Source organism: Orbicella franksi, chromosome 11, assembly GCF_964199315.1.
Source record: "Orbicella franksi chromosome 11, jaOrbFran1.1, whole genome shotgun sequence".
NCBI classification, from domain to species: domain Eukaryota; kingdom Metazoa; phylum Cnidaria; class Anthozoa; order Scleractinia; family Merulinidae; genus Orbicella; species Orbicella franksi.
In genome coordinates this window covers 14,880,893-14,904,861 of record NC_138155.1, presented here as the reverse complement: position 1 = coordinate 14,904,861, position 23,969 = coordinate 14,880,893, and the positions used below count along the sequence as shown (strand labels likewise).

The 23,969-nt window shown below is 39.8% G+C and overlaps 3 protein-coding genes and 1 pseudogene across 4 annotated transcripts; 3 read left to right on the top strand and 1 right to left on the bottom strand.

The window, feature by feature from the left end:
- The first annotated feature begins 83 nt into the window (after positions 1–83).
- LOC145502137 (uncharacterized) lies at positions 84–2,204 on the top strand (annotated as a pseudogene). Its single transcript, XR_014051291.1, has 7 exons — positions 84–152; positions 250–315; positions 801–918; positions 1,422–1,559; positions 1,690–1,762; positions 1,893–1,926; positions 2,042–2,204. The product of XR_014051291.1 is annotated as an uncharacterized LOC145502137 (transcript).
- A 439-nt stretch (positions 2,205–2,643) lies between these two features.
- On the top strand, positions 2,644–3,695 carry LOC145460674 (uncharacterized). The gene is made up of 4 exons (XM_081445561.1): positions 2,644–2,695; positions 3,157–3,297; positions 3,392–3,442; positions 3,522–3,695. Exons 1-4 carry the CDS (start codon positions 2,684–2,686, stop codon positions 3,678–3,680), a joined length of 363 nt encoding a protein of 120 aa, XP_081301687.1. The 5' UTR covers positions 2,644–2,683; the 3' UTR covers positions 3,681–3,695.
- Positions 3,696–10,991: 7,296 nt separating this feature from the next.
- LOC145460668 (lysophospholipase-like protein 1) lies at positions 10,992–15,453 on the bottom strand. The gene is made up of 2 exons (XM_081445552.1): positions 15,053–15,453; positions 10,992–11,901 (listed from the first exon to the last, which is right to left on the bottom strand). The coding sequence occupies exons 1-2, from the start codon at positions 15,451–15,453 to the stop codon at positions 11,568–11,570; spliced, it is 735 nt and encodes a 244-aa protein (XP_081301678.1). The 3' UTR covers positions 10,992–11,567.
- Position 15,454: 1 nt separating this feature from the next.
- LOC145460675 (large ribosomal subunit protein mL46-like) lies at positions 15,455–20,368 on the top strand. The gene is made up of 5 exons (XM_081445562.1): positions 15,455–15,604; positions 15,854–16,146; positions 17,838–18,041; positions 18,586–18,693; positions 19,050–20,368. Exons 1-5 carry the CDS (start codon positions 15,511–15,513, stop codon positions 19,191–19,193), a joined length of 843 nt encoding a protein of 280 aa, XP_081301688.1. The 5' UTR covers positions 15,455–15,510; the 3' UTR covers positions 19,194–20,368.
- The last annotated feature ends 3,601 nt before the right edge of the window (positions 20,369–23,969 follow it).

Sequence of the window (23,969 nt, the reverse complement as noted above, 5' to 3'; positions counted from 1 at the left end):
GAATTAAATGCAATGAAGACGCAATGATATAGACTCTAGAATGTCCATCTCAACAGAGTACATTTCACAAGCACAATCCCACAATGTTGGCAAGTGACCAACACGATGCCCACGAAAGCCTTGTGAAGTTGTTGAATGCTATCGTTACTACGGTGAGTGTGCCTCACTTCAGCTGTACAATACGTCACGTTTCAAGATAAGCATGAATTTCAGTCGTAATTTGTGCATTGATACAAGCCTTTTTTTAAGGACACGCAGTGGATACCACAACGAGCTTTGATTGAAAATACCAGGAAATGTCAACAGTGCCAGCAGGTTGGCCGTTAGCAATTATTTTTTATCCCTGTAAATAGCATATTTCTTGGTCGGATTGAATAATGACCTGATTAAAGGTAATGCCGGTTGCATTTTTGAGTCCGGTTTAGCATTAACTTCTTACCACCCGAGCGCGCGGGACGCATTGAGGAATATATATTGGCGCGGGGTCGTGGCAGTATGGACCGAGGGCAGCGATGTCCGAACAAAAACGACCGAGGGCCAATATTCCCCAGTGCGGCTCAAACAAACTAGGTTAGTTCCTAGTTTATGACATGGCACCGGGGCCATGGTTGTTAACTGCATTTGCCGGGCTTTCTAGAACAGAAAATGCACAGGTTATTACAGATTCTATTGTAAAATCCCGAACTGAACGAGGAAAGAACCAAGCAGAACGCTTAGCTTTACCCCAAGGCTACCTTGTCATGTAGTAAAGCCGATTAACATCATTATTTTCATGCGATTATCTACATGAATAATTGAAGGTGACTGATGACCTTGAGGAATGGATTCATTTCGTGGCAGCGTATCTATGCAAGGTTGCAATAGTGTGGAGGATTGCATAGTAAAGATGGGCCCACGAGGAGACGCAAAATCCAAATTGTGAGTATTAAACCACGTTTGTAACATGCATGGGGTTTCCCAAGAGCACATGAATTATCTTGTTTTCTAAATTACAAAATGATGATAAGAATCGTAATAATAGTAATAATAGCAATAATAATTTATTATTAATGTTATAATTTTATCGAGCTCATTAAAATTCTTCAATAAAAATTGATATGATAATTTTTCCAACACAAAACTATTTACAATAACGATTCCGCTAAAGGAAGCAAAATGTAGTTTGCAATGACCTGTTTAAAATGTCATAGAAACGTAGCATAAGTATTTGCAGTTTGTGCCATCGATTGTACGCACGAAGTGATACAAGACAAAAGAAAATTACTCTGAAGCTTTACGATGCACATTTTACTACTACTAATAGTAATGAGGATAATAATAATAATCATAATCATAATCATAATCTTAATCATAATAATCATAATAATAATATTAAACATGATAAAAGCCATCATCATTATAATATTGACTGGCTGTTTTAGGTACTGTAACGAATGTACAGAAGATACGATGCATTACGTGTGGTCAACTATAGTGGAAGAGCCCCAACTCTTAATAATCCAACTAAAGAGATTTAACAACAACGGAAAGAAACTGCAGAGAAAAATGAAAGTGACACAGTAAGAATGGATGCATTGTTCTCTGTTCATTGCCTCACTTGGCATACCATTCAATTCCGGGTTGTTACTTTTTTAGTTGCTTTCAGTCTTTACCATGAAATCAAGTTGTGTCCTCTTTTATCTCCTTTAGACAGATAGACGTTTCAGCAGTGTGTTCCATTCAGCCGGGAGATAATCTTTCCTACAGTTTAATGGGAGCTATTGTAAGTAGGACCAAAAACATACTAGTACTTCAACTTTAATTCTTTTGGAGGAGCGGTGGCCCTAGCAGTACAAAGAAAAGTGTAATGAAACTTTCGCAACTAACCATTTTCATTGAAATTGTCATTTTAGTTACGTGAAGGTCAGACCAGCATTTCAGGCCATTGTAAGTAAAGTTCATCACAATTTATAACCATAATTGTTACCGGCAATTTGAAAAAATAATTTGACCTATGCGAAACTGACTATTCCACTTTATCACTTTATGTCTGCATGTATAGACACCTCGCTATTGAAGCTCCAGGGATGCTGGCACTTATTCGACGATGAACGCATTTCAAAAGTTAACGACACTAATGCGGCAGCGGAGCTGGAAGTATGTTGTGATAATTCCTACAGTGTCTATGTTACTCTAGTATTTGACTCTTTAGAAATGTTGTAATGAGTTGTTCGTTATAACGCACTGTCGTACATTTAACAGCGAAGCGCATATTTGCTGTTCTTCGAGAAGAAAACGGAAGTCAAACCACTTTCCAGTCAGAAGCCAATCTGCAAATACTCTCCAATGGAGAAAGGCAAGTGCATCATGAGAACAGTACTGTTACTGTACATTTCACATCGCTGGTCACGGTTGGTTTCTATCATTTAAAATGCGTTTGTCCTTATTTTTAGCCTCAGAAGTTTCTTGCGAAACAATACATTTGGGCAAGCAGTGGACAGTTCTTCCACGGAGGTTGGCGCAAGCTTTGTAATCTCTTGTTTCTTCTGTGATATCTGCGTGTAATGTATGGTGGTTCCACATCCCGTACCATAGGAAATATTTATTGTGTTCAGTTGAATTAAAACCAACCAAATTACTCCTCTTTATTATCACTCTCACACAGGTCAAAACCGACGATGGCATATGTTGCTTGAATCAAATCATGATCGATGAGGTAAGTTTCTAAGTGTTGTGGCCTCGAGTAAAGTTAGTTTTACGGCAGTTGAATGCCATTTAACGGAGTTAACAACAAAGAGAGAATGCGTTCCCATAGTTGTCAGCGGTGTCTTGATATGTCCATGCACCAGGATTCGGTGAGCTCCTGGACCGAGATGTGTTGACAGCCTCCACAACCGTAGCGTTTACAGTGAGCGTCGTTTTGCATGAGAGCACAACTTCAAGCATTGCCCCTCTCTTCCCTCCCTCTTTCCACTGTTAATTCAGTGTGACAGGTGCCTGTCCACTCTTCCGCGTGGGGGCTAATCGCTCAGTTTCCTGACCAGCCATGGGAGCGTTTTCCATCTAAGAGCTGGCTACCAATAGTGGAAACTCCTGGATGTTTCAAGCACACGACCTCCATTTAGCGATGCAGTTGTTAACCAGTAGATAAGTCGCCTCTGTCCTATTTAATACTAGGTGAACAAAGTGGCGTTTAACGAGGCAGACGACACCGCAACCCTTGTCAATACGAGTGGTAGACCAGTTCGAAACTTCTCCTATGAGGAAATAAGACGTCTGATTGGGAAATCTGGCACCACGAGAGAGCTCAACAAATTCGTAAGCGTTTTTTTTTTTTTTTTTGCTGCCCATTTCTTTCTTGTGAATTTCACAATGACGGTTATTATGATTATTCCATGTTATTCCATGTTAGGTAATCAACGGTTACTTGGAATTGCTCATAAACGACTACAACCAATTCAGGGTAAGAGTTTAATTTCGCATACTGCTACCGGCGGTTACCTCGAACTAACGATGACGTTTCTTCAATTATTACTTCGCAGGACGAGGACACATGTACAGGAAAGTGTGCGCTGGTGACTAGTAACGATTTCTCAGAATTGAGAAAGAGTGTACTTGAAGAGAAGACTCCCTTAATTGACAAAGGAGGGATAGCGAAACTTCATTTTCATAAATGTATTAGTTTCCGTTGGAATAACTAAGCCATGCAGTAAAATGTTTTCAATTATCGTTAAAGGTTACGTGTGCCGAGGGGCCAAAGGACGCAGGTCATGTATCTGTTGCGGTGCCTTTACCTGGGCCTCCAGGGCACTGGTGCTTACTCGTAAGGACGACAGAATTCTTAACTTTCTTTCTTTTTACGTAATTCTGTATTAACATCTGTTCTCTTTCAACATATTCAAATGCCATAGCATTACAAGAACAAATTATTACAGGAAACGGAAAATCAAAGAAAAATTCAGTGAATGATCGTAGAAAATTCCGAACGTGTTTAGACACGCATATGTAACGCTCCTCTTTCTCATAAAGTGTAATTGGAAGTGATAGTCGGAAATATCAAATGGCTACACTGTGGCAAGGGGTGACAAGTCTGGTAGCACCTCAGCCTGAATTGCCCACTAATGGGAAATGAAAGAAAAAAAAATTAATAACCCCTGTTTCGTTTAACCTTTCAGTATATCAACAGGAAGGAAAAACGCATGGTGTACTTGGACTCCTTGGGAATTGGAGCGCAATCTTAGGAAACTTTCCGTGTCGCTCGGCAACTTACATTGCTATAAAAGTTACAAGATCTACTTACTTTGCCAGTTTGGCTGAGGTGTCTGTCTGTCTGTCTGTCTGTCTGCCTTTATGTCTGTCTGTGCGGCTATAAATGGTTGGGGTCGTTAAAATCGCAATTCACCTTGAAAGCTTTTATGGCCTAGCTAGTGACAATCTCTTTAAGTCGAAAATAGCAGCGATATTTAAAATTATGACGTCATTTTAGATGTTTGACTCAAATCGTACGTAACAAGAATGGCGAAGATTCCGAATGGAACGCCTGGAGACTTGAAAAACTTACGGTGAGGATTTCACTGCTATACGTTGCTCTTCTTAAATTACTTTAGTGAACGTAAGTGTCTGTGAAGGAGTTCAAACCACAACAGACAAACAGTCTGACAAATAGGATTTTTTTTTTCTGTCCATACAGGACAAAGACATATTGCCAATTCAAGAAACAAACACTGACTGTGGAGTTTTCGTATGCATGGTAAGTTGCTCATTGTTCCAGACCTCTGTGTTTGTTTAAAAATATAGGACTGTCATCATTCAAATGATCTTTTTTTTTTTTCCTTCTCGCTTTCAGTATGCATTGTGTATAGTCCTGGGAGGAGTGTTTCAATTCTCGCAGGTAGAAGCCGAAAGAATTTTTCTTGTTTAAGTAGAACCTTACTCGCCCAGTTTCTCTAATATACTTAACAATTCAAGTCTAAGAAAGTATTTTTAGGAAGCGGAATAGCGAACTTCACCAATTTACATCCTTTACAACGCAACTTTCGCCAACAGGCAAATGTAAAAACAGTAAGGATGCAAATGGCCTATGAGATCCTGGAGGGAAGGATATCGTGAGTATAAATTCCTTTAACTTCAAGCAGGACAAAAGAACATAGTACGATCTAGTATGTAAAGTTGAAATAAGACTATTTGTTTACTTGTACATTATAAATCAACATGCCACGATATAACGAAACGAGCGCAAATCTTATGTTACAGCTTTACGAATCTCGCACGATTTGGAGACACAGTACCGTTTTGCCCACAGGGTGATATAGGTAAGGTGCATTGAGTAGAGATCAGTGATAACCTTAGGCCGATACAATACCTCAATGATTAGTAGATTTAAATTATGAATTTCTTACCATGAATAACTGACTTGTACTGAATTCGCTGCAGTGACAGCAGACCCCAGAGAAAGCTGCCAGCATGGTATAAAGACGCAGCTCAGACGTCGGTCAAAATTAAAGGTTGGTAATGAAAATTCATAACAAAGGGAAAAGCTAAGGGCATGGGAAAAATAACACTGGTAATAGCAGAAAGGCTGAAATGTGCATATGTACGTCTTTGTCGGTGTTGATCCTTGAACGTAAGCCCTACATGGCTGAATTGGTTGGTTTTTATCTTCATTTTCATGCGTTTTGGAAACCAAAGCACTACACTCCATCCACATTTCCTGACTTTGAACGTGACAAGTCATCAAATCTGGTGAGTACTAGTTTATTTCAAAAGGTGTGTACAGAGGTGTATTAACTCATGTATGTTTTCTGTTATTCCTTTACTTACTTAACGTCACTCGAAACGTCACTTACAGAACTAAATTAAAATTTGTTAACAGGTGAAGAAAAGAAAACTAGCTGAAAGTATTACTAAAGACATGAAGGAACACGAAGCTCCACCAGCATCCAAAAGGCTGTGCACGCCCACAGAAGATGCAGACGATGCTGTGGTAATTAATCTAGTAGTTGAAGATACGGAAGAAGAACAGTTGATGGAGTATCGCTTTAAGGTGACCCCCAGATGGTGGAAGAGAGGGTGAAGGCCATGAAAGATTATCTTCTGGATATAGCAGGCGTCCCACCATCAGAGGATACACCCCTTCCTCACTTGGAGCGCCACCAAGCGTGGTTGTTGCTTGGAGGATACCAGAAGCAGTACAAGAATCTTGAAACCTACGATTTGGGCGCCAACACATTTTCTTATTACATCTTCCCAGATGTGATGCGTGACTTAGAACACCTTTTCAAGGCAAAACCAAAACAAAAAAAAAAGGCTTTGTCCCACTTATGGCATGTATGGATACTTTCTTGAAGTACGACTTGCCGGAATATATACCGGACCAGTGCTATTATGTAAATACCGTTCTTGTTTTTGAAAATCATTATGGACTTGGAAAAATGCTCGTACGAGATGGCGACAGGGATCGGTCTGGGAATAAATGTGCCAACCAAGACACCGTATGGCATTGAATGGGATTCCCTCATTGAACAAAAGAAGCAGAGAAGGGAGCTTGCCAAGGTTCAGAGAAGAAGCAATCGTAAACAGCCTACACCCAAGAGACTGTTACGTTCGAAAGGAAAACCCCAAATTGATTCCCCTATTTAACGGTGTTCAGTTGCATCTAACGCGCGCTCAATGGTTGTAATCAGAACCTACTCTGCCTTTCCGTTTTCTTTCCAATAATTTTTATTCTTACTGACATTAAAAAAAAGCAAAAATATACCGCTGACCAATAAAAGTTATGTCTATGTTATAGAAAGCCCGTTAAGATGGGTGTAAAAGCCGTTCAGACGGACTAATAAGATGGTAAGTTTTACAGTGATACCAAGTTGGTGTCAATTGAAGAGTCACGTGACGAGTTATTCACTTCCGGAAAAGCCAGTACAAGTGTGTATGTTATTACAGCCCGATGTTCGGATGAAAGTTTTCGATAGTAATTGCGTTGAGATGGGTGTAGAAGCCGTTGAGATGGACTTACAATAAGGTAAGCTTTAAAATCATACCAAGTTGCTGTCAATTGAAAAGTCACGTGACGAGTTATTTACTTCCAGAAAAGCCAGTACAAGTGTGTATGTTATTAAAGTACGATGTTCGGGTGAAATTTTTCGATAGTAATTTCGTTGAGATGGATGTAGAAGCCGTTGAGATGGACTTACAGTAAGGTAAGCTTTAAAATGATACCAAGTTGCTGAAAATTGAAAAGTCACGCGACGAGTTATTCACTCCCGGAAAAGCCAGTACGAGTGTGTATGTTATTAAAGCACGATGTTCGGGTGGAATTTTTCGATAGTAATTGCGTTGAGATGGGTGTAGAAGCCGTTGAGATGGACTTACAATACGGTAAGCTTTAAAATAATACCAAGTTGCTGTCAATTGAAAAGTCACGCGACGAGTTATTCACTTCCGGAAAAGCCAGTACAAGTGTGTGTGTTATTAAAGCACGATGTTCGGGTGGAATTTTTCGATAGTAATTGTGTTGAGATGGGTGTAAAAGCCGTTGAGATGAACTTACAATACGGTAAGCTTTAAAACGATACCAAGTTGGTGTCAATTAAAAAGTTACGTGACGAGTCATTCACTTCCGGAAAAGCCAGTGCAAGTATGTGTGTTATTAAAGCACGATGTTCGGGTGAAAGTTTTCGATAGTAATTGCGTTGAGATGGGTGTAGAAGCCGTTGAGATGGACTAATAAGATGGTAAGCTTTAAAATGATACCATGTTGGTGTCAATTGAAAAGTCACGCAACGAGTTATTCACTTCTGAACAAAGGATATTTACAACATCTTTTTACAAATTTACGTGAGCATTTGGCGCAAATTAATAGCTTTGAATGCAGCTAGAAAATGTTTTTGAGCAATTGGTAAAGATATTTAAATGATTTTATGTTCTAATTTCCACTACTGAATTTTAAATCGAATTGGCAGACAGTTTCAGCCGGTCGAATTGGCAGATGGCGAATTGGCAGTGAATTGGCAGACAACTTCAGCTTGGTTGCGTGATCCGGATCATGCATATGGATCGTTTGAGATTATTAATTTTGGATCTTTCGAAGAAGAACAGAGCCGTTCCTGCAGTTTGTGTAATTGTTGCACTTTAAGTTGATTTAATGAATGACCAAGTTTCTTCTCTACAAAGAAATGGCATCGCAGCAAATTTGCATCGGACGTTTTACCGACTTTTACACCGTGTTGAAAGCACTCGTCGATCGATGAAGGACTTTTGGGAACAGCGCTTTTATTCTCTTCCGTTCGTTGCGACTTCGATTCTCAACGTTATTTAATCAAGAGAGCTTTACAGAATCAAAGTTCTCTCCGACTAATTCCATTTTCTTCAGTTAATTCGGATTCTTGTAGGCAGAAGCTAGATCTACATAAGTTTATAGCATTTGTCAGGGAGCTCTCTAGTCGCTGGTTAATCTAGACTAAAACAAATAATTCCCGATCGGTTTAAACACGGTTTTGTCTTTTCAGGAGGCGTTACTCAATGGAACAGCTTTTGCCGTTTGTCTGCTGGCTACATACTGCACTGTACACAAATAAATTCATTTGAGTTATGGAAAAGTACTCGTAAACGTTTTGATGGAAATCATTCTCTGCTTTCGCGACGATCGCTCTAGGGAGATAAATCAGTCAAGGATTAAGAAAACCTCGACTTGTGGCAAGTCTAGACGGACAGCGCACGGTCTTTTTCGCGCGGTCAAGAAAGCAAACGGTCTGGGGTCGAGAATGGACTAAACCCAGTTAAAGATGATTTCCAGTCCGCACTGCGCAGTCTCAGCACCCTAATGTTTACAAACATAAATCTGACTCGATAGAATGCGAATCGATGCACATACCTTATCTTTAAGGCCTTTCAGATTCTTTTTCCAACAGCTTCATTGATTTTTACGGCTGCGAAGTTGTTTCATTGAAGTGATATGAGAAAGAACGAAGCATAAAGCTTCGACCGTTTCGCATCCATAATGGCGGTTGTTTTGAAACTTTGAATTTACCTCGTGTAAGTAGTTGCGAAATGTTAAAATTTTGTCATGTCTTACATGAAACAAAAAAAGCAAGCAAACTCTCGAGAGTGCACAGTACGGACTGGAAATCATCTTTAAATTTGTAAATCTCGTTCCCAGAGTTTTCGTTCCCCTTGACCAGCGGTCGGAAAACGAGAGCTCTGGGAGCAACATTTTGAAATAACCGAATTCTGGTGATTCTACCCATCCAGTTTCACTGCGCAGTCTGCATCTATGGCGCATGCCTGAAATGTTTGTTCCCAGAACTCTCGTTTTCCGACCGCTGGTCAAGGGGAACGAAGACTCTGGGAACGAGATTGTAAATTTGTATTTATGGTAGACGTGGACGATCCAACGCTCACGGTCCACGCGGGTATAAATCGTGGTTTAGTAGATTGCTTTGAACATCTACATCGTGCGTCATTGGCACAACTACGAAAAACTTCTTCTTGCTAAACTTCACCGACAACTTCCGAAATTTGACTACTAGGGCTATGATAATGTAGCCTAATAAGAAAGAAAAGGCCTCAGAAGCAGTTTTAGAACATTTTAACACGGCAAATCCAAGTGCCAACCAAATTTAAAAACATTACAAGGATAATAAGAAACGACATACCGAAGCAAAGTCAAAGTTTTTCGCGATTACAAGCGTCTTTCTCCTCGGGAACTGTCAAGTGAGTTAGGGTGGACCAAGTCACGTGGCTAAACATCCCGGTAGCTCGATTGAGCGTAGCCCGCAGAACAGGCGGATTAGCGGGGCAGAGAACGAAACGCGATACACGAGCGCGGAGCGCGACCACGAGCGCATCGCGTTTGCTCTCTGTCTCGCTAATCCGCCTGTTCTGCAAGCTAGATTGAGCGTCGAGGACTGGCACAGAATTTCTAAGGCTTCACGAATTCTCGTTCTGAAGTTGGATGAGTATGATCATGAGGTAGAGGGCTTTACCGAGTATCTTAACTCCAGGGACCCTAACATCAAGCTCACAATGGAGCCCGTATCCGATGGCAAGCTCGCTTTTTTAGACACAAGTGTACATATCAAGGATGACGGATCCACCAAAGTTACCATGTACCGCAAACCTACTTACACAAATCACTATCCAGATTTGGACTCCAGCCATCATCTGGGTCACAAAAGGTCGATAGTTGGAACACTTTTCCATCCTGCCGACACTGTTATCTCAGAAGAGGAAGACACTGACAGAACGCACGAGATTGAACATCTTGAAGGCGTCTTGCGTGACAACAATTATGAAGCGTGTATGTGCAAAATTCCTCAGAAACACTGGACCCCGAGTGTCCCTCTCCCCTATGTGCAAGTATGGGAGAAAGTTTCTCGCGCCTTCCGCGACCAGAGTATAAACACTTACCATGCACCTTTCAACACCTTCACAACACAGCAACTTGTACATCCTAAAGATCCCACAACCGATGGAAAGAAGTGGCGTCATCTACAAATTAGAGAGTGCTGATTGTAAGAAGATCTACTTTCGAGAAACCGCGCGACCCTTTAACGTCCGTTTAAAGGAACATTCTAACACTACTAGATCGACACCAAGCCACAAGTTGGAAGAGAGGAAGGCGGCTATCATAGCTAAAGAAGAAAACAACTTCAGGAGGAGAATTTGAGGCCTTGAAAATTCTGTGCCAGTCCCCGACGCTCAATCGAGACTGTGGATTTGAACCTTCACGTGACTTGGTCCACCACAAAATAACCAAACTCGCGATACCTTCCGACGCGGTTAGAGCTGTTTAGGATTCATCTTGATAACTGACGTACTGATGATCAACTAGTCGTTTCATTCTACTGGCAAAACTGGGTTTATTAAGCATTACATTAGCGAAGTTCAGCAATTGACAACGAAAACGCCAAGGACAACGCCTAGTAATATTTTAAATATTTAAGAGGAAATCTTGCAATTATCTAGAAGCACTCAGGGGATCTACTCTATCGGTTAAAGAATTCGCAAGGAAGGGTTCAACTCCAAAAGTACGCAAAATTAAGCCACACGCCTCACGTTTTCCAGAATGCAGTGAATGTGCTCATTTCCCGTTGTTGTTTTGCAGCGGACGTCTAAGAGAAGTACGAGGATATATAACGCACGTGCAGAGTTTTTTTCTCATGAAGACTTTTTTCTTGACGACGTTCTCGTTTGCACCGAAAGAGTCATAGCTTGCAAGGATCAAAGAATAACAAGTAATTTCTCCGGCAGTCGTTGCGCTTTGCTGTTTTGTCATTTAGCATTGTGGTCAAAAATATAAAATCACGATACGTAAAGATAGTTAAGCGACCTGTCTGCAAATGAGCTTCCAAATTAGGATAAGCGCCCTGCGCGTTAAATGATTTGGTTCATAACTGTACTTCTTTCTCTCTATTTCGTTTGAAGATGAAGTGATGGATTTAAAGGGAAAAATAAGTTTCCGATACCTCACCCTTTGGGAAGGCATATCCTTACATAGCTAATAACAGTTAGTGTACCTTCCCTAGGGGTCTCTAGCAAGGATTATTATCCTGAAATTCATTTTGTCGAACATCCAATCACCAAGACATATTTCAGCTTGTTTCTTTCTCAGTTCCCCTTCCAGGATTAGGAATAATTTGTTCAACCCATTCCTTCAAGTAATTGACTTCATCTGGAATGATTTCATGTCCTTGCATGGCATAGTTGACCTGGAAATTAGTCTGGATTTTCAGGTCCATAAAACACTCTGCAGTGTGCACAGCCCATCTTAACCAGTTTTTATCTTTACGACCATACCACATCCACAATGCAGGGAATTTTTTGTCTTTATTGAGTTGGAGGTCTGTCCTTATTGTCTCTAGCACAATCGATCTTGGCGACAAGATGGAGGAATGTGTGAAAACTCCAGCAATTTCAGGGTGAAACCTGAAGAACAGACATCATAAAAGTAATTATTCACATCATTGTCACCTTGTTTGATATACTGTCACCCCAAGCAATGTCTTGTTACATAATCTGTCCCATATGCAGACACCTCTCCAATGCAGAAAATTTTTCTTGTCCCTAAGGCGTCTGCTTACAGGAGGTTTGATTGCATTTAACTAATAAATGTAGAGCTATTTTCCTTATGGCAATTTGTTTTATGAAACTGGATTCATTTTGGTCCTTTTTCCAAGCCCTAAAATGGGCTGAAATTAATTTCCATGTAAAAAGACAATAGGAGTGTCTCTCTTTTTTATCTGTAATTACAATTACTATTGTATACCTGATTAAAGTATTACTGTAAATAAACACAACAAAATTGTTTTCCACTTTCTTTTCTATGTTTTTTTTTTTTTTTTTTTTTACCTAATGCCGATTGAGCAGTTCTGTACAACATTTTCCTCTTCTGGGTTGGAAACAAAATAAACAATAGGCCTTACTTATTGTGTCAGATGCTGAAAAATTTCAACCCAAGACTGGTTTACAGGAGATTCTTCGCAGAGCTCTGGGACCTTTATGGCTGTTTTCACTTGGGTATTCTTTTCATCATTCAATCTTGCACCCAAGGCCATTCCCTTTTCTTTTCCCTTTTTTCAAACTTCGAAGGAAAGGCCCTGGGAACAAAGTTGTTCATCATTATTTGTTGCTTAAAGAATTTGTTTAAGATAAATTTTACAAGTTTGAAAATGAGCATTTGAGGTGAAAATGGCTAGTTTTAAGTGAGCCTATCCTAAATTAGGTTTTGAACCTGTCCTACACTGTAAATAGGGTACAGCAGTGCACAATTACTGCCATTACATAATGGTTTAAACAGTATGCAGCAAGTCATGATCGGAGATATTTTCCGGCCTCAGTCAACTTCAGCTAATTTTTAGAACAAGATGGTACAATCCCATGAATTGTGGGATAGTGTCGGTATCCTCTAATTCACCCAATCCTTTGTCCTAAACAAGGTCCTAGAATAGAGGGTGTTGTCCTGCTCAGGGTGCAAATTTGAGGATATCTTTGTCCCAAATAGGGCCTTTATACCCAAACATGGTTCCAGGTATCCACCCCACCAGGACCCCCTTAGAACCTCCACCTAGCCTCTTTATTGTGGAGTACAATTATCAGAGCTTATTCCAGTTTCCATAACACAGAACAGCCAATAGTATTAATGAGCCCCTATTAAAGGTTTTTGGGACACAGAAAATATTTGTAAACAATTTATGGGATGCAGTTATATTTGGAGGGAAAATTAATGGGATGTGGGGTATTTAGAACAGATATCTCAGGATATCAGGTTGAAAAATTCTTAATTTTGAAATTGGAATTACCTGGATACAGCATATTAAGGCCAACAATTAACGGTATTTGGGATACTCAGAGCGTTTTCCATTTACCAAAAAATTCCGGAAATTTTGGTTGGGATGTAAATGGAACACGACTTTTTGGTTTGTTCCCCTGGAAATTTTCCGGAATAAACGGAATTCCTGCAAAGGTAGTCCCGTTTTCCTGGTGGAAACTTCCTAATGGAAAAATTGTGTTCCATTTACAGATTTCTCGTCTTTATCACCAGTTCCATGCCTTTTGCAGTCTTTTAAGCAGCCAGGACTCCTTTGGCTCCCTCATGTTTCAACAAAAATGGCGGCTGATCAGGGTCAGTTTTCTGGAAGCTTTTTGCCAACAAACTTTGAGGGCTACTATGAGTGCTCTGCCTGCCACGTTCTAGCACCAGATCTAGAAAATTTATTGCAGCACGAATATGCTGCATATAAAAGTGGTAGGTAGAAATTCTTGCTTGTTCAAAGCTTTTTTGCCAGTGCACGTTAAACCTGTTAGAAACTGAACGGAAAACTTCCGAGTTTGAAATAAACCACACGAATGCCAATACTTGTTTCTGGAGCGGAATTGGTGGTCTTCTAAATGAATGCCGTTGTGGCACACTTCCTGTAGCTTGGACGACTCTACAGAGACCTTCCATTGTGCCTCGTGACATTCGAAAATGACTTGTAAACTCATCGAGTGAATATCCTGGCAACGCATGTTCAAAATAGCCTTCAGTTCGTTGCAAATTCCGTCTCAAGAACGTCGAGGCTGCTGAAAAGATATCTACTGCATCATCTTCTGAATTAATCAAACTTTCTTCCTCTATACAAATTAATTAACTATAGGGACTTCTAACATCTTGCAAAAACATATCTGATGGGCCTTACTGGCCTCCATTTTGAATATTCGCGGGAGATTCGGAGAAGCGACAGAGAAGGGCCTGTGAATGAATGGGACTTGGGACAAATGGAACGCACTTTTCCCAAACGGAAATTCCCAATAGAAATTTTCCAAAATTTTTGTAAATGGAAAACACCCTCAGACCAACCCCCCCCCCCCCCCCACCCCACTTCCCCAGAATGGAGCCTCATTGAAACTCCCGGTAGTAGTAAACTGGTTATCACCACCTTAACAGGTTACCAGTACTCACTCACTGCACACTGCCACTATCGATCACTAGTTCAACAAGCTTTTTCAACTCTATAAAAAGACGATTTAATTTTTTTTTCATGAAATAACACTAAATTGGTCATGCCAAGCACATAACCTTGAAAATTCAAACTATATGACTGTACATTAATCACTCAGGTGGTCTCCACTATAAGCCTGGTGGTTTTTGGAGGTCTCCTTGCCCTGTCAAACTTGTTGTTGGTGTATATACAGTGTACTTTCTTTTTGCTTTTGTGACAAATAAAATGATGATGACGATGGTGACACTCTTGGGGCTGGTTAGATGGAGGCACCATAAGAATCTCAGACCAGGCCATGACAACGCCAAGGTATGAATTTTACTTTTGGCCGGTAAATATTGTTGTTACTCAAGAAAATAAAATTCAAATCTTCGTGCCATCGAGCAATTTTGTTTTTATCATATAGACACACTGACTCTTTGCACAAACAACTTTGAAAAGCGGGAAATGACGTCATCAATATCTTCACTAGCGAGGATATGGAAAGTACGCCATTTGCGTCCCACATGCAGTTTCGTGTGAATTTTACGAGTGGTATATTTTCCAGTAAAACACTCGTGTCTTTATAACAAAAGTAAATCTTAATATAAGCTTACCTGTACGCAGTATGCATGGCGATTATTCCCCCCATACCAAATCCACCGACGATGATATTCTGTAGTGGAATCCCACGAGATTTCTCCAGGTTGATCAGCTGGCTAATCAAAGTACATGAATGGTTTATCGAATCTATTTTCTCCCAATCAGTGGGACTAAACGTGTTCCGCTCATACCACATACCCTTATCTTCTCCTCCTGTAGCGACCCTGTACGTGATGTCAGGGGCTTGTGGATAAATCACTCGTAGGTGGTCAAAATCGAATTCTCTGTGAAGCAAAGATTTTAGAACCTTTCTTGAGCTATCTGCGGTGTATCCTTCACCATGAAGGAAAAACAATGTTCCTATTTGGTGTAAATTTTCTCGCGAAATCAAACACTTCAAATTTGGAAGCGCCATGTTTGTTCGATTTTCCACCAGGCATCACGGCGCGACGTGGTTACAAAGCAATTCAAAATGGCGGCTCAGAGCGGTCGGCAGGTTAGAAAGTTAGCATGTTTTGCCGCACGAAGTTCTCCTCTGTGGACGAAAGACAACGTAAAAATACCAGGTAGCGACAAATATTTAGCTAGGAATTTTCAGCTAGTCTGGTTCGTATGAGAGACCTGGGAGTATTTTATAAAAATAGTATAGTTCTTCTTCTTGTTTCACGCTTTTATTAGAAATTCATCTGCGTTTGTGGGCTACTTTCATAGCAGTATTCAAATTTTAGGCATTTTAAATAATTGCAATTCCTTTACGGTCTGGGACGAGCCCAGTTCATCACAATGGATCACTTACATGTATTATAATATTTCAGGATGCATACTTTCAGATTTTGTAAACAGAAGAAGCTACAGTTCTATTCAACCAAATCCTCGTAGTTCAAGGATTTTTAGTGGCGTCTGTGTACAGCGTTTGCCAGTTATAACTAAGGAAAAATCAGATTTAGAAAAACAGTTTGAAGAACTTCAACATCAGATAGAGCTTGAACACAGTGCACTGTCTGAGGATGAAGTCCAGTGGAAAGAGATTATGGAAAGGAAGGAAAATGCTAAAGATGAAGATGATGATGAAAGTATTGTGATTGCAATATCTGAGGCAGACAGAAAGGTATTTTAAGCAGCTAGGGTGATAAGCCTAGCCTATTGATAATATTGCCCCTTTGAAAAGATGCTTTGCTTTAAAAGAGAGGTCGCATAAATTTCTTTCTAAATTATTGGTGATAAAAAGAGTTTGAAACCATTAGGGGTCATGCACTGAAGCTGCTAAACCTAAAAAATGGACATGCTTCAAACTACTGTACTTATGTAGAAATGACATACATATATAACAGAAAACATTTTGCTTCAGGGCTTGACACTAATGGTAGCCAACTAGCCACAGACTAGTAGAAATTTAGTTGCAGCTAGTAGGCTGTTGATTTCCACTAGCCACTTTGGCTAGTCAACAAAATGAAATTGGCTGAACTAGTTTCTGTCTCCTTCAAGGAAGACAAACACAGAATTTACACTTCTCTCGGAAACAAGGTCAGAATTTCATTGTGGACATATCATGGTACTGGGAATGTGCTGTTCAGCACATACATGTATGCAATTTAAGTTTGTTTACTTTTTGCTGGGTGGTGCGTAAATGGGGAACTGAACATGTTACTTTTGTTGAAAGAAACATTTGACAAACAAGACAGCATTTTCTGAAAGCATACATCAATGCTCTTTTTTGTTATGAAATTTTTTTATGCGCAAAATAGTGCGAAACTGTAAAAGGATAACATTTCATTTAGTGTAACAATATATGGGTGATTTGCCATTGTATGCATACTTACTTTAATGATCACAAAACTTGCCACAACGGTAATCACCTCATTCAAGTGTTAATGAAGCCTTGTCTCAAACGAGGTCGTCATTTCCATACATGGAATGTGGATCCCAGTATTTACCGAAACAACAGAACCAGATATTCTCGGAAAACAGAGGCGAAAATGGGTAAGTTGCCGTGAAAAGAAACCAAACTTCGCAAAACTCAGGCTAGTTTACAAAGTCCAAAATGCTTGGGATCTCAGACCTCAGTAGAAAAGAACATCTTTTTTTTGGCAAACTCTACTTGTCCCGTAGGACAAGTGCTTTTGGAAATCCACTCGTCTGAGTTACAAGAGTACTGATCTCTGACAGGTGGACAAGTGGAAGTTTTTTGCCCTGATCCTTTTGTGTGTGTGCGTGTGTGGTTTTGGTGGCCTTTCAGTCAACGTTATTTTTTGCATATCAAAGTGGCTAAAGGTGATAGACTCACGGTCTAATACTATGTACTTATAGTCGAACCTCCAATTGCGACCACCTCTCTTTAGCGACCAGTTTTCCAAAATACCAAAGTTTCCAAGTCAAATCACTATATTTAAGACCTCTTGTAACTGACCACCTCTTGTTAGTGACTGTGACCACTTTTAGAGCTAAAAGTTTGAAATTTGCTTTTGCTTTTGACCTCCCAACTGATTTTTTTTAAATTTGGCCTTGGTACCTCATAAAGGTTACAAATAAGATTGCAGCACCTTTTAGGTTAATTCCTGTCCAAATTTTTGATGATCACCAGGGCTGTCATTAAGAACTGTAACCCTTAACACATGCTACGGCTGGGTAGGCTTGATCGGCTCTTGATGTTACGGGTGAACTGACCTGTTGTTGATACAATTCACTCACAAAGTAACAGAAGTTGTTACGGATGTAAAGATCAATGTAAGAGCTTGCTCAAACTTTAATGACAGCCCTGATCATCTTCTTCACCTTCATGTGTACATTCTTCACTGACAGCAATTTGAAGAAGAGCAGGAAGAGGAATTGAGAAGGTATGAGCCAGGAAGCCGGGAGACAGAAGCCGACAGACTTAACAACCTCCAATCCCTGCATCGTAAATTACAAGAAAAGTTGATTTTGTTGGTGAGGAGGCAAAAAGATGCAGCAGCATGGGAGGTGCCACATGCTGAAGTTATAGATACCCGTGACACACTTCAACAGGTAAATGTATCCTTTACACTCCTGAAACCTTCATATTTTTTCAAGAAATTAAAAAAAGAGAGTACAGAATGTCAAAGCACTGCACAATCGCATTCATTTGAATGGGCAAACACATGTGTATAATAAAAAAAAAACAGTTTGCAGAAGGAAAGGTTAAGTCTACACTCAAGCCTAGTGGCCCATCAGGCTGATGCTTACAGCTGTATCTCCAGTGTTTGTTGCATGAAGTGACTACTGAGTAGAAGTAATTATATGCAAGTGAAGAAAAAATATTTCTACTCCTCTCTAGATGACTGGATGGGATGCTTGCCCATCACATTACTTACTGAACGAACAATCAAGCGAATGAACTAAAACCAGATGGAACAAACAAGATTGACCACAAATTCAAATTGTTAGACACTGATTTACATGGAAGTTTTGTTAATAAAAATTGAAATAAAGACTTAAGTTAGTGAAGTTTCAAATAAAATAACAATATACTGTAAATCTACAACTCATCAAAAAAGTACTTGCTTACTGTTTTTGAATTTTGTTATTCCAGGTTGCATCAAGAAGTTTAGGTGAAATTTGTGGCACAGATTTAAAAGTTCGATTCCTCAGCAATGCACCAATTGCTGTTATGAAAAAATACAAGAACACGAGTAACAAGGCAAGTTTAATAAAAATTTCGTTAATAGGCTTTTCCAACTTCCAATTTTTTCAGGGAAAATTAGCAGACAGACAATCAATCAATCAATCCAATCAATCAACACTTTATTTAAACATGTTGCACCTAAGAGCTGAGTAACCTCGATCAAAATACGAACGTGTACATGTATGCAACTAAAAAAAACTAAATAAATAATAAAACAAATTACATTGTCACAAAAACGATACAGATAAATGTCCATAGTATAAAATATGCCTAATCAGGCGGAGGGTCTAAAGAGGAAAGTTTTCCATAACAGAGTCTGACTGTGAGAATTCTGTGCCGTCCTTTTAACACATCTCTTTGTCATCTTTTAGGTGTTCTTCTACAAAGTTAACTATGTGACAGGATGTGTCAGGCTACATGAAGACTATTTTGATCACGTTTGGGTCACAGTCGATGAAATGAGAGACTTCGTTGACGCGGAATACTTCAAGACTCTTAAACGATTTTTACACTAACAAAAAACTGTAGTGACACGAATCGATGAAATAAAATGAACAACATTTTGACATTCTTATGGTGCCTGTATTATTTTCCAACCGTTGACATCATTAACTTGAACTGAGCCGAAAGTAAGTAACCACTCTAGGACTGAGTGGAGTATAAAGCCCTATCCACTCTACGCCGGAGGAATTTGAAAACGTGGTTTATCTCTTCGGTTAGACCTACCGTCCACACTAATCCGTCGCGAAAAAGGAGCTTTCCGAAAACACTCTTCAAACCGGAGGAATTTGAAAACGCCGACTTTGCGTTTTAGGGTGGACAAAAAACACTTTGAAAACGGAGCTTTTCGAAAACGATGACGTCACGATAGTCATGTGATTTCCTTGACCGAGTTTTCCTCAAACACAAATCCAAAGGGACCGGCGATTGTTGCCTTTTCAAATTCCTCCGGCGTAGTGTCTAGTGTAGACTGGGCCTAATGAGGTCTGAGTTTAATCACGAATAGGATAACGGACAATATTGGACGACACTATTGTCCTGTTACCAATTAACCATAACTGTTAAAAGGAGCTCAGTCACGGTGCTTTGTCCTTTTTTTTTTTGTTTTTTTGTTTTGTTTTTTTGTTTTTGTTTTGTTTTTGTTTTGGCCACGTACAAAAATCTCCTTTAAATGGAAGGAAACCTGAAAATAATAGTTTACAAAGATAGAAAAACATCAAAGAGATAATAATAAACCATAAAGGAACAAGGATGGTCAAGGATGGCGAAGATTGACACGGATTGCAAACGACGAATTTGAAAAGTTTAGGCTAAACTTTTCAAAATGTGCAAACCGTGACTGAGCTCCTTTAAACAACAAGATCGAGGGAAAACTAAGAAATAGTGAAGCCTGTTCGCGATAATCATCTCCGCAGTGACAAAATTCACTGGGAAACGCAGTTTCTGAACGGTTTGGGGAATATAGAGAACATAGCAAGCAAGGCTATAAAAGATTGGAGGCGTTGAAAATGAACATCCGAAGAGATGCCAGGTCAACGATCAGTTTTTTTCCCTACAATATTGAATAGCAGGTAGCCAATTTAATATGTGGCGACCAGCCAAGAAAGTAACCTTGAACTTGCTTACAGAAACAACCACTCCACGGCATCGTTAGAAATAATCATAAATACAGTGACAAAACAGCTTGGAGCGTAGCGAGCAGTGACAGAAGTTATTTTGACTACCGATACAACGAGAAACTTGTTATGAGTGGGGGGGGGGGGGGGACAGGGGGGCGGGAGCCCGGGAGAATAGGGGGCGGGAGGGGTACGAGAGGCGGGAGAGAAAAGGGCGGGAAGCGGGAGGCAAACGCGAAACGCTAATTTTTTTTAATTCAGCAATGCGTTAGAATACTTTCAAAAACAAGAACCCAAAATATATTTGACTTGCATTTAACGTCTCAGTCATTTCTGAGACTTCTGAGCAAACGAGCAAAGAAAATTCGCGGTTGGGCTGAAAAACAGGCGTACTTCCGGTGAAATAGTAAACCTGTTTACAGTGGTTACGTCATAGGTCATGAAATGTCAAGCGGCATGAGTGCACATGTGTCGAGTAAGCTGTCAAATTGCAAAGAGGTGAGACGACCTACTTCCATGATTTAATTGTCTGATCTCAATAAACGCCGGACTGGTTACTGGAAATGCGTTCACTTTATCAGAACACGAGACAATTTAGCATTAACTTTTGAGAACGTCGTCACTGAAAACGGATTTCAGAAACAAATCTGAAGAGTCGATGAAAATGGACTGAAATGGTGAAACTCAAAGAAGATAAACAAGTAGGTCAAAACTTCATTGAATTGAAACATATGGCAGTGGTAATCTTGTTAAATTATTTAAAAACAAAGGAAATGCTTAAGAATTGCGAAGCTAACTGACTAGGATGTGTTTTGACTCTGCCACTTTACAAGGGACAGGACCAGCACGGAAAAGGGCAGGAGGCGGGAGATAAAGGTACGGGAAGCGAGAGAGCAGGGTACGGGAGGCAGGAGGTTCTGACCCCCCTGTTCCCCCCACTTATGTGCATGGAGATCATGCAGCGACTGAAACCGTTTGCGGTCCTTGCATATCGAAACTAAGCGATCAGTGAATATACAGAGAAACAGAACAACTCGAAGCGCCTTTTTCTAAATGCATTTCTTCAAGCGAAACCGGAAACGGATTGCCCATACCCTATATGTTTTATCGGCACCCAATGTGGACATTTTGTGGTAAGATTTCCTAGTTCTTGCGATAATGCGTGCGGCCAAGTTTAGAGTTTTTCGACCACATAGCAGAACAATAAAGTAATCTGCTAAAGGCTGACGCATAAATTATCGTGGCTAGCTGATTGCGATTGCTTAACACGGTTAATTTTCGCTAGGCTTGCCACACAAGACGAGACGGTTTTTAAAACAAGGTGTTTGAAGATAATTTGACGGTCAGCATAATCCCAAGGTCCTTGGCCGTTGATGCAGGAACAAGTTCTTTCCTCAGTGAAGATACCGTAAAATCCCTGGAAAAGCCCTGGGATTATGTAACTTCAAAAGGTGTTTTTGGGTGGGCTTATAAACAGGGGGAGGGGGGGTGGGGGTATATCGGGGGGGAGGCATATAAGCGGGATAAAAAAATGTTTCGGAACGTCGAGATAAAACATATCTGAGAAACGAATTAAAGCTAACATACCTTTACATCTAGAGCTATTACCCTATTTACCCTATTATTACCCTATTACCCTATCAGCCTACAGTCAAACCTGTATTAAGCAGACCCCATATTAAGCGGGCACCCTCTATCATGTGCACCGTGGGGTATAAAATTTGCTTAAATAATCAAGGGATATTCTGCAATCTTCAGTAGAAAATCAGAAGAGTGTCTGATTACACGGTACAAGCTCGCTTACAACTGCAAATTAGCGTTGGTAACTTTACATTTAATTAAGGCACCTGCTATAAGACGTGAATGAAGGAAGAAAAATCCATTACAGAAGGGTTGGGATGTTCTACTAAGTAACATTTCGAATGTGAATGTCTTTTTCAATACTTATAAGAATGTTCTATATTGTTTTACAGGCTGTTAATGTTTCAGCCGAAATCGGTTAGTCGCATGTGAAAATTAATAAGAACTGGTAATCAACATGGAAGCTACTTGTAGATTCGAAGTGACAAGTTCAGCTGTTTTGCTATATTCGAATAAAACCTATCAGAAAGAGTTTTTAAGAGTGGATTTTTCTGCAAACATAGGACGGCAGAAGTCGAAAAATCGATTTTTCTCTCTTTTCGTCCACAAATAGCCCTTACGTAGATATGAAACGTGATATAGTTTTCTGAGCTTGAAGCGCTTTAAATTCGAGAAAATTGAGGTAAAAGATTTTCGCCTAGACGGTCGCCAAAATGACCGATCACAAAGGCTTAAAATTAGCAATCTAGACTTGATTTGCATACTCGTGTAAAGGAGAACCAAAACATATCGATATTAATTCTTGAAAGATAAAGTATTCAGCTATCCAAAACAGGTTAGAACTTGACTTGAGGGCCATTTGAGAATAAACACACAATTTTTAAAAAAATCCCTTTCAGTTACGAGGTCGAATTCCTAATTTATGAATAACATTCAGAGATATTTTTCGACATGTGCCATAACTCCAAATTCCTTGAAACTTAGCCTTTGGAACACTTTTTATGTTGTTGTGAAACATGTATTAAAATCAGCTTGGGTTATTCTTCGAGTGGTTTTTGAGGCCCGGCTGAAAAATCCCGAATTTACCTAAAACCTGACGAAAAGTAAACAAAGGACTTTAGCATGTTGGTCTGAGGGCAATCTGGTATAGGCGTTTAAAGTCCTTGTAATATTACTTCCTTGTACTCCACACTTTTATGTTGTTGTAAAACATATGTCAAAATCAGCTTGGATTATTCTTCGAGTTGTTTTTAACGCGCCGCTGAAATAACCGGATTTCAACGAAAACACCAGTAAGAAGTAAACAGTAGACTGCTTGCGTGTTTTTCTGACACCAAGAGACAGAAGAGAGTACTCCTTTCATTATCATATTTTCGTTCTGCAGGTTAGTATGCTTCTTTTAAAGTAAAATAAAATGACAACATGAGTTTATTTATGCATTCAAAAGTACCTTCACTCACAGGGAATATTTCAATCTTTTTACGTAAAATTAGATTTCTGACAAACGGATAATGTGTAGATTTCACAATCACGGCACCGCAAATGTAAACAATTTAACCTGTTTAACTGTGTACATGTATAAGTAAAGTTACAGAGTTGCATTTACATGTACTTCAGTTGAATATTGAAAACGGGACTGCAAAGTAAATGTTAGCAGGCGCTTTTTTCTCCAACCTTCTAATATAGAACTTGCCTATTTAAGTCATTTAAAGCTGGGAAGGTACAACGGAGGGTATAGTAACCTGCGCCGACAAAAACAACAACATTTATCGCAAGAAAGATTTCCGCTGGCAATCCTGACATAGCAGCATTTACAAGTCTTAGGATTTTTTTTTCCTATTCTTCTCTTCTTCTTGACATCTTCGTGGAACGGATACCATGATGGATAGCGGCAAATTGGTGTCACCTAACCTGTCTTTTCGCTGCCAAATAGGATTCGCTGACCTCTGACTTTCCTCGACAATCTCGTTCATCAGTTTATGCGCTGATAATGGAAGAATAACTGACCAGAGTCCACCTGCATTGCTTAGCAATTCTTCTGATCCACAAACACATCAGTTCATATTTTTAAAACATACCAAGTATAAACGCTAG

Coding starts and splice junctions, on each gene's coding strand:
- LOC145460674 (XM_081445561.1), top strand. Junction 3,298..3,391: donor CGAGAGAGCTCAACAAATTC/GTAAGCGTTTTT, acceptor ATTCCATGTTAG/GTAATCAACGGTTACTTGGA. Junction 3,443..3,521: donor ACGACTACAACCAATTCAGG/GTAAGAGTTTAA, acceptor ATTACTTCGCAG/GACGAGGACACATGTACAGG.
- LOC145460668 (XM_081445552.1), bottom strand. CDS start 15,453: ATGGCGCTTCCAAATTTGAAGTGTTTGATTTCGCGAGAAAATTTACAC. Junction 11,902..15,052: donor GCCATGCATACTGCGTACAG/GTAAGCTTATAT, acceptor TCTGTTCTTCAG/GTTTCACCCTGAAATTGCTG.
- LOC145460675 (XM_081445562.1), top strand. CDS start 15,511: ATGGCGGCTCAGAGCGGTCGGCAGGTTAGAAAGTTAGCATGTTTTGCC. Junction 15,605..15,853: donor AGACAACGTAAAAATACCAG/GTAGCGACAAAT, acceptor ATAATATTTCAG/GATGCATACTTTCAGATTTT. Junction 16,147..17,837: donor TATCTGAGGCAGACAGAAAG/GTATTTTAAGCA, acceptor CTTCACTGACAG/CAATTTGAAGAAGAGCAGGA.